Here is a 10,673-nt window from a genome sequence, read left to right on the forward strand (position 1 = left end):
TATGGCTTACTGTGATAAGATTTTGTCATATTTTGACGGAAAATGGAAAGGAATGAGAAATGGAAAGCATGTGATATGAGTTAATGTGTGGCAATCCACCGTGGCTAATGGACGTACACTCCTCTGGCCAATGGATACTGCCTGCCTTGTATATGATCTGCTTGGAGACTAGACATATCGGACAGTTCACATGCGTATATATGTTTTTCCCGAGAATGAACCTACCCGATAGAATTGACCTTACTAGTCTCTGGAAAGTTTGCTTGAAATGAAATAAATCAAAACAAAAACAACACAAAATAAAACATATATGACACTAATTTTTCTGTCTGGGGGTTCAACTGAACGACCCAACAACATTATTTCCGTAGTGATTTTGAAATTTATGGTCAAGTAGAGGGTCCTGTCGTTAGTTTCAATGTGACGGTCAAATGTAGGCTTTTGTGAGTGGAAGCATACATGTACATTTCTTTTGTTGACAAGTCGACCAGACAGCAATGCTAATCCTATATACGTCATAACAGCACACAGAGTACAAAGGACGAAGTGAAAAATAGCTTGTTTTGACTGGGAGCAACCCTCTCCTTTGTTGAGAAGTTAACAAGGTAAAAATGCTAGCGATATTTGTCATTCAAAACACAAAAGACTGAGTGACAATTGTAAATAGATGTCGGCTTCCGTTGAACTGTACTGAATGTATAGAATACTTTCCCAGCCAAGTAGGCTCTAGTGCGTATGCATAATGTCCACGCTATCTGTCACAATATATCATGAATACAATATGAGGAGCATCGGACCGTTACGTTACGATGACTGGCTTTTTTTATTCGTGGTAATTTTCCAATCGTTTGTCCTGACCAAGTGAACCGTACGTTTCGGGTGATGCGTTTGTTTACACTGACAACGTAATGTTATCGCTATTGATGCCTCTACTCATGCCAAACTGTAAATTCAACAATTAACAATACTAGCCTCCTGTACAGACTTCTAGCTGGGCACATGGTTACTAGCCTCCTATGCAGGCCTCCGGGCGGGTGGGAGTTTTGATACTGCGTTTTGTAGAATTTTTAACGCGTTCTTTTGTCGACCATCATACAACCAGCCGCACAGAGAAGGTTTGTATCCGCTACATGTTGTAGGATGACCGACAAAAGAACGCGTTCTACAAAACGCAGTATCAAAACTCCTACCCGCCCGGAGGCCTGCACAGGAGGCTAGCCTATTTGATACTATCTTTGCAGCCACCAAAAAGTCTGCTTCGAGATAAGGTCAACAATGGCAAGCGGCCACGCCGTCCTCACGTGCCCCGATGTGGGGTGGGGTCGCCCGAGGTGAGACAATTAAACCGTCCCCCACGCGAGGAGGATTTGATAACGCACCTGACCTCGGACGGTCATGAATGGGGCTGGGGTGTCTGAAAACTGTCATAGACAAAAGCAGGACAAATACTAGTAAATGAGATTGGAAGCGTTGAACACTCCAAGCAGATTTTTTTACGTCTTACTTAAGAAAACCCTACTACTACCCGTACTTATTTCATATTCATAGTTTTATCTGGAATCGGTCATCAAAAAAACTAGGACCGATTGAGATAAAGAAATGGATGGATGTTAGGTGAGAATATTGGTGATGCAGTCATCACATGACCGACCAGTTCGCTTGTCGTGCGTTTTTGTCCTTGAATTATCTACAACCATAGCATTGTTACATTGTATTCCTTCGTTATAGATACAACGCTCTATGACACGCAAACCACTCAACACAATAGAGAAATAGAAACACAGAGAAACTCATACCTACTTCATGTATGTGTTATTGGTGTATTTGTACATTAACGTTATATACTAAAATCATATCCTCATAACCTTCATAAAAACGGCCTATAGGCCGATATCATAAATTCCTCATGAATGAATATGGCAACAACAAAGCTATTTGTTTTACTACATTGAGTTCCCCTTTGTTACCCCGTGCCTTTGTGTGTCCCTATTAAGGTGACGGGCTTCATTAATACTTGATGAACCCCTGTGACTGAGATAGTAATTTAGTACCGTTAGCTAGCTGAGGTGAAGCGGGTGTTTACAAACATGGCAACTTGACGGCCTTCGCCAGTTTCCCAATGGCGCGAAAAATGGATCATGTGGCTTAGAATCAATGCAATCTAATCTTCAAGGCAAGGAGAGCTTTAATATGCTTATTTGGACATTTGTGTGTGTTTTCTCTGGCTTTCTATGTTATTAAAGAAAATTTGACAAAATAGAAAGCCTAACAACGCCTAAAACGTCCGAAACAACCTTAAGGCTTGTAGAGTAACTTCTGTCACACCTAGACTGTGTCTCGTGACTACAATTCTCGTGACTACTCTCCAAGCAGAGGTTGTGGGGAATGATCGTTACCTTTTTATATATGGCCGTTTTGTGGCTGCGGAGCTTCTCTGGCTAATGGATACTGTGTGGCCAATTTGATACTGTCTTTTTGCCACCGAGAGGGATCTGCTTGGAGATTATCTCGTGACTACAATAGAGGAATTTGTACAACCACGTGCGCCTGACCTGTGGAATGTGGTCAAACACACGTACACTATGAGTACACACCTACATTCTCTTCACCCACTTCTCAATGTTACTGAGACAAAAGGAAGATGTTTATGGGATCAAGTAGACACTCCCCATGCCATTTCCACTATCTTTATCTCTATCGAATATAAATTTTCTTCTATCACCATACCTCCGGATAATCCGGCGAGGTACGTTTCTTCTATAATACCATTATATATATACATCGCAATCATTTCTGAATCATTAGATTTGAGTTTTCTTTCTTCTGTAATCCTCGCCAATGGCTACATTTTGCCACTACAATAGAGGGGCGTTCGTCTGTCTGTGAACTAGGCCAACCCAAATTCCAACGTTTCTGAACTATATTCATTCTTATAATCCTCGCATAAAGATTTTGGGACCAGAATAGTGCGTAGTTCCTGGATGGGTACGCCCTATATTTAGTACGACACTACCGTAAGACTATCTTGTCTCAATGTCACTTTTGAATAGTCACTACTTCCAAATCCTCCCCCGAGGCTAAATGTTGAGAGAACAAAAGAAGGGCGTTTCCAAGATACCCTTGTTGTCTGCAGACCGAATATTCACCCGGTTTAAATCTCAATTTCCGGTCCTACCCCGCACTCATGTCACTTCCAGGGCGTACCTGATATTGTCATCATTCTCTTCCGCTACATAAAATACCCAATACTTGAAAGGTATGACGATTGCTTCGGGTTTATCTCATGTAAAAATTGTAAAAAAATACAACGACTATTAAACATGTAAATATGGGTTCCTGGGGGTGTCATTCAAACTGAAATCTGGGACGAATATTTTAAAATGAGTCTTTAGTTGAAGAGGTTCGTAAGTATGTATAGTTTAACAGTAGAATATTCATCAATCAGTTTTGGAGATACGTGTTCGCTACCTTTCAAAACAGCCAGTTTGATGAATATTCTACTAACTGGGTTTTTTCAGCCTTGATAAAATAAACGAAGAATATAAAAAAGCACTCTGCAAGACAGTGTTTGGAGTTTGGCTGAAAACGCGAGAGATAACATGGCACTACTGACTTGTTGACAGAAAAATTATCATGAATTGTCGTAAATCTAAGGTTGGCTGCTTTATCTTTAATAACTTACTCTAGTCTCTATATAATATAAGAACCACAACAGACAAGAGAATTTCCACTGAATACACTTTACTCCCATACATAATTAGAATACACAGTGGCTGCAATTCCAAGTGGTTACTACAGACTACAAGGGCTGTTTTGTACAATTCTGTTACCCCAAAGCGACCACAGCCTCTCCAAGAATGACACAAATACATCTCATTTTCCATACACGTACAATGCTGTTATGCTGTTATTTTCTTTTAGTAGAGTATACATCTTCAAGATCTCCAATTCTATCCCAGTATTCAAATTTAGAATGCCATCTCATAGTGTAATTCTTGGCATAATATTCCAGTTTTTGTTCTAAGACATAAGACATATACAGCAGATAGTGATTTTCAATGTATGAAATGTGTGCAAAAATTGGCATTCTTGGAGAGGTGGGTTCCTATCTACTCTGTGCAATTTATTTACAAGGCAGTGGGGATGAAATGTTACACATTTAGCCCATAACCCGTCCCTCCCCACGTGTGCAATGGTACTCGCCAAATAATGCAATATATCATCCTATTTATGGATCGCACCACAGCTCACTTGGGGGTGGATAAGTTAGGAGGCTGAACGTAGGAAATAGCATGAAGACTTGACACTATGAACTAGTAAACATATGTATAACAGTACATTTTCTGCATATTTATAACCAGCGGAAATACAAACTTATGGCCTAATGAACTGCATGCACTCTTTCTGGGCGATATATATATATTTATATATAGGCTATGCTACAGACTGTTCTGTGTATGATACAACATGGTTTGGGCCGTCTCCTGCCAACTTGGATGCACAAATTCACAAGAATGGATTTCATCTGATGTACCGTCTGCTATGATTGGCTGGCAGTAAGCTGACTTGTTGGCAGTTTCTCATTGGTGGGTAAACTATGTACATGTCAGGTTAAACTATCTGGCACTGGCAGTTTGTGAGAGTGAGTAAAACCTGTGCATCCAGTTGGCAGACGACTGGCCCTCCTATCTCAACTTAAACACAAGCAAACTGTCTTCTCATAGTACAATAAATATATGTTTGTCAACATTTCAAGAGGAAACCCATGAATACAGTGCTGGTTCAATCTTCTAGAGGTCCAAAAGCAAAATATAAAAATACCAGAGCACACTCAGCCATCAACACACACCAAGAATGATCTAACGCACTTTGTACAACGCTGTGTAAGCTAACATTACTGATGTCCAACTACCGATCGTCCCATGTTGCCCAGGGCTCATGTACACAAAGGGGAATGACCTACGGAGAACCCCCAATCCAGTTCGCACAAGGAACGGTTAATAAAATAACAGAAAGTTTTTTCTTGAACGTTATGTACAAGTTGTGCACTATCAGGCACAAGGTCTTCAGGAGCACTTCTTCACATCATGTGTCGTCAAGACGACAAAGACACCAAAGCATAAATATATAGTTCTCTTCAGATTCCAACACCGCCTTGGCATTTCTGTACAAACAATTTTTTGATGTCGCTTTTTATTTTTCTGGAGTTTGTACTTTTTTTGGTAGCTTTTTTTCTCTTTTGACTTCGAAGGCGATACACAAAAATCATTTGTTCATCAATTATTTTATCTGCACTAAATTCCTCTCTCCTACATCAAAATCATTCAAAAGACAATTTTTTCTCTTTGACATTATCACTTTTACACAGTTAAGAATATTTCCATCTCAGTTGCGGGCTAGGTTTTTAAAGCATGTTGCAAAATGCTGGATATTCATAAATATCACCATGTCGAAGGCACTCTACAATACAAAATAAGAGTGCCAAATGCGCTCTGCCATTTCCTGGCTACATTTGATATTTACAGTGGCCACCCAAACTTACACCTACACTACAACCAAGGAAGACAGTGAGCATCTTCCTCAACCTTTTGCTCAAATCAGCAAAAACATAGGTACATGTCATAAATAATGGGCCTATTGCTAGAGTTACTAAAGCATCACGCACAAGACAGAACTCTTAAATTAGAAACAAAAAAACAAACACATTGTATAAGTTCTGTAGCAGCTCACATTGCCATGGCAACAGAGATGGAAAACTCCGCTAGGCCTGTCAAGAATTCAGGCCAACTATTTAGTTTAAGCACTGCAAAAAACATTTCTGCAGCATATGGAAATAATAAACATTCTACGGGGCTGCTAAGATACAGGAGGTTATGGATCTTCTACAGTTGAGAGGGCGGTTATGGGGGGGTAGGAGTGTCCTGTTGGCTGGGCGTGCTTCTGTAGACTGAACTGGTCCTCCGTCGTCTTGCGGTACACGGGGTTGTCGAAGTTCATGGACTTCATGTTCGTACTCCGGAAGAACCGCCAGGCGAAGAAGCCGATGAGGGCCACAAGGACGACCAGAGCGACTAGCACGGCGATCACGATGGCGGCGATGTGGCCAGGCTGCATGTCACCTCCGGTCCGGCCGGACGGGGTGCCGTCTGTGGGCATGGGGATAGCGGTTCGTCCTGGGGGAGGGAAAGGAAAGTGAGGTAAGTTCATAGAGTTAATTGATAAGTTTATTGCACATTCCTGCCCGAAGGCTAATTGCAAAGATAAAAGAATATTGAAATAGGGAACAAAATAACTTCAAAATCTACATAATACTACAAGGTAATTGTCTAAAACTATAGCTATGTATAAAACTATGTCTGAAGGGTTTGACTTCTCTTTTGTAAACCATCAGCTGAGGTTCAGTAAAAGTCATTTAATAACAATAGTGATTCACAGCTGCATTGTGTCTTATTAACAATTGTTGATCCTAAAAAGATGCTGGCATGACTGACGGAGAGTCTGATTTTGGTGGGAAAATCGACGACATGAAGAAGCCTACTGACCTGTGCATGTGCGGCGGTCTTCCATTAACTCACGGCCATCCTCACACAGACAGCTGAACTTGGCTGAGTGCTTGTTGATTTGAGGGGCAGGCAGACACAGGTCCGAGCAGTACTGATTGTTCTCACAATAGTCTGTCCCTAGTGTGGAAGAAAGCGACAAAAAGATTATTTCGTATGTTTGCTTTCATGTTTGTGAATGGCGATACGCAAGGATAAAATGGAAAAGCTACACCTCTCCTCCCCAGATTCTTGTTATGGTCTATTCCATATCCTACCTGGTAGTTGCCTCTTGGAATGGTACACTGTTATGTCCATGGGGGAGTACAGGTTGCTCCCAATAACTTTGTGGTCTTCTCCGGTGAACTTGTTCAGACTGTGGATGGACTCGCTCTGCCAATCCGTGAAGAACAAGGTGTCCTGAAATGGGAATCATTTTTTTAATTAAATTTTGTCCTTTCACAAAATGAAGATTAAGCAAATACTATATAAAAATAGATACAGTCAAACCTGTCCGTCCAACCAACTGTTTAGGGCAACCAACTGTTATCAACAACCACATTCAAACAGTCCCGTCCCATTTTACATAGTAAGGACCCCCTTCCAGGCAACCAACTGTAAAACGCAACCAGCGGCCACTTTCTTGTGGTCCCTACGGGGCACGGACACCCTAGTCAACAACCAGATGATGGCAAAAGGGCAAGCGATCTAGATCTTGGTGCGTCGGCACAACGCACATGTGTTTGGAACGACACGACCAGAGTATTTATGCTTCAATAAAAGAAACTGATAATTATACAAATATAGTTTTACTAATATAATTTCGAAAACAAATTGAGATTATATCATGCTGCATGCTGTGCACTGACCGACAAAAAATCTAGCGGGCCCGATTCTCACGCCGTCTGCACACACACGTACCGCGCTTGCGACAAGAATAACACATTGTAATTTGAGAAAGCATACGGTTAAAACATGGGAATATTGTGCATATCCACAAATATTTTTATAGAAAACACAATCGCTGGGATCTAAAATGTTGTCCTGGGCTTTATTTAGCGGGCGTTTTGTTTCTTGTTTTGACGGCGCGCGAAAACCACGCTGATCTCGACACACTGCCGGCGCCTAGTTCCGGCGGATTGAAGACCCAAATCGCGTCAAACACACCATAAAATCACATACACACAGATATTTCCCCCCAACTATTCTTTGAATTCGTTGTATGGTCGTGGAATTCCATGAAAAGCAGCGTTTTTTATGCTTAGAAGTGTTTTTTCCTCGGCATTTCTGTTTCAAGATGGCGGCCGCGCTTGGGTCACCCCGTGGGTCATCGGAAGGTTCCATTTCTAAAGGGTTGCTGAATACTTTTACTCAATTTGTTTTTGACACGTGCGGTCACCGCACGCAAATCAAATATGAATTAACTACATTTTATATCTATCTAGAGTTATAGTTGCTTACAAACGCCTATACAAACTTGAAATTTCGTCATGTATTTTTTGCTGCATGTTCATTGTTCCCCTTCACAGTGGATTGGTTGTTGTTGTTTTCCAAGCCAGCGCCATCTTTGTTCTCCATTTTGTGATCGCGAACGACGTTTTCCGTCAAATTTCTTAGCCCAAAATGACCTTTTAGGAATTTTTGAAGTCACATTAAGTTGACTGCTGTAATGTTGCGCCAGTATTGAGTAGTCTGCAGAAGTTGCCGACACAGAACCCGTAATGGAGGCAAGAAAATATCAACTTGGCGTCGGTATGTCCTTGGCCCAAACAAATTTATGGAGGACTTTACAATGGAGGACTTCTTCAGCAGAAAGGGACAAAGGCTCAAAGGCAGAACGTTTCACTTTCTTATTTTCGTTGCATTATATTTAGGGACTTGTAAAATTAAATTTCGAACCCAGTTTCGTAATAGAACAGTTGTTGTATCAATTGATGAAAACATAATCGAACAGTACTTAGTACTACTAATAGTAGTGACTAGAGATAGCCAAGTACACATGATGTATTTTGTCATACTTCTTGCCGCTATTTTCCACTTTTTTGCCTCAAATTCTACGATATGAAGTATAATTTGCATCAGTCACATGATTGTAAATTTAGAAGACTGAACTGAGAAATTGTGTAATAACTTTGACTTCAAAGTCATATGTACATAATCTATCTACATGTACAATGTTATACTTGCCTAGCAGTAAACAAAACTAAAGTTTAACACAACAGCAATAATAGTAATACAAGTTAAAAAAAATAGATATCGTCATGGTTACATCTGAGATCATGGACTGACCTCTGCAATGGTGTCATCAATAATTTTCCCAGCACCAGGGATGTTGGTCACCAAATCTCGGAGTCGAACCAGTGGTGACGATACTTCCGAAAGATCATTGTTCATTTCATTGACCTGATCAAATACAAGAAAAAAAATAGTATTAGTACAATGTAGTCAACCCTTTACTCAAAACTACTAGTAAACCCTTTTTGTTTGTGTTAATTGTAACCATATAAGATTGACATTACAATTGGTGTTCTATTTCAATTCATTTGTTTTCTCTTTTTCAATTCATTTGTTTTTTACACAGAGTGGTTGCTGTAAGTATAAATAGTACAGTAGTATAAATCGAACAACACAAATTGATTTTTACATAGTGTCAGTCCACCCAACTTGGTCAATTGTTCTGAGGTTAGGCCATTGTTGTAGATTGCTAACCTTTGGTCAGTGTGACTACATATTGGGACATCTGTACACATCACATGCCTCTTTTACAAACATTCAGACACAATATCTAGTATGTACTATGGGCGATAATCAACTGTTTATCCCATCAATATTTAATACTACTGGTTAAAGGAAAACAGTGCAATGGCTAAATGAGTATTATAGTGTTTGTCTTATTTATTACCCAGTACATTTGATGGGTGGTACATACTGCTTTCTCTGCTTGGCACTTTGGAAAAGATGTGGGAAAGAGTATGAGAGTTAAACAAACACCAGTGGACTGGTGTAGTGAAGACACAACTGTGTGGCCCAAGGGCTATAATGGAAACAAGATGGGCACTACCCAGTATGCACCATCTGCTGCAGAACAGACTTTTAATAGTCAAATTTAATGTGATTGAACTTTTAGGTCCTGACCTGGGTTTCCACCCCCATGATGGTCTGGTTGACATTTTCTGCAGCAGTAGCAAAGTCCTGGACTCCCTGGTCTGCCTCCACGTTGCCATAGATACCGATGGCCACACCCGTCCTGAAATGGCACCAGTCCTGTTATAAGTGTCATTTTAAAAACATCTGGTACATTATTTTCTCAGCAATTATCCACAATAATATATAAACAAACATACAATCAAAAGATATTAAAAAAGACTTTATCCAAATATAACATTATAAATATATAATATATTTAAGTTACAAAATCATTACCTATTACATCAATTTCATAATTCTAGTAGTACTTTATACTAGTACTTGATTTGATAATGCATAACATTGTAATATGAGTAACAGGTCTTAGTATGCTTGTGCCTTATGACAGTTTGTGGACAACGCATAAAATTTAGAATTTCTACAATTGTAAGATTTCAAATTAACACAGAAACTCATAAAAACGTTTCTGTTACATGTACCTTAATTTCATATCTCTAATTGTCTATTTTCTAGTATGCATTATTTCCATAATGTTATATACGGCTGTTTGTAGTGAATTTGAAATAACATACAATGCATCATTATGAAATTTAATTTTGAAAAAATTAAGACAGCTACTCACAGGGCAATAAGTGACAGGATCCCGATAGTCCACCTGAGACAGTATGCCGGGTGTTTCCGTGCCGCGCCGTGTGAACAGCATCTCGCACAGAAGTACACCAGGAAGAAAAACAACGTCAGCGTCAACCAGGCCACGGGAACAGCCGCCCAGAACCCTAGGGACTGTGGAGAGAGCAACAGTTTACCTTCTAGTGGGGATCCGGTCTTTTATCAGGTGTATCATATGGTACAAATTTTCCAGCTTCGATTTTTGTTATCGAGTAAGTTACATAATCTACACGCGCCGTTACAAGTGAAGATATACCGAGAAAAACAACAGAGAAAAGGTAAAACATGGATCGAAAATGTCTAACATTAAAAGGATGG

The 10,673-nt window shown here is 40.0% G+C and overlaps 1 protein-coding gene across 1 annotated transcript in view; it reads right to left on the minus strand.

Moving 5' to 3' along the window:
- Positions 1-3,724: 3,724 nt before the first annotated feature.
- LOC109486221 (very low-density lipoprotein receptor-like) overlaps positions 3,725-10,673 on the minus strand; it is a 30,213-nt gene continuing 23,264 nt past the window's right edge. Inside the window, exons 11-13 of the mRNA XM_019789935.1 lie at positions 6,818-6,959; positions 6,543-6,680; positions 3,725-6,173 (exon numbers count right to left, since the gene is read on the minus strand). Coding sequence (XP_019645494.1) covers positions 5,872-6,173; positions 6,543-6,680; positions 6,818-6,959 — 582 coding nt within the window. The 3' untranslated portion in view covers positions 3,725-5,871. The remainder of the gene's footprint in view (positions 6,174-6,542; positions 6,681-6,817; positions 6,960-10,673) is intronic.

This window comes from Branchiostoma belcheri, unplaced genomic scaffold, assembly GCF_001625305.1.
Source record: "Branchiostoma belcheri isolate BF01 breed outbred unplaced genomic scaffold, Haploidv18h27 scaffold8, whole genome shotgun sequence".
NCBI classification, from domain to species: Eukaryota; Metazoa; Chordata; class Leptocardii; order Amphioxiformes; family Branchiostomatidae; genus Branchiostoma; species Branchiostoma belcheri.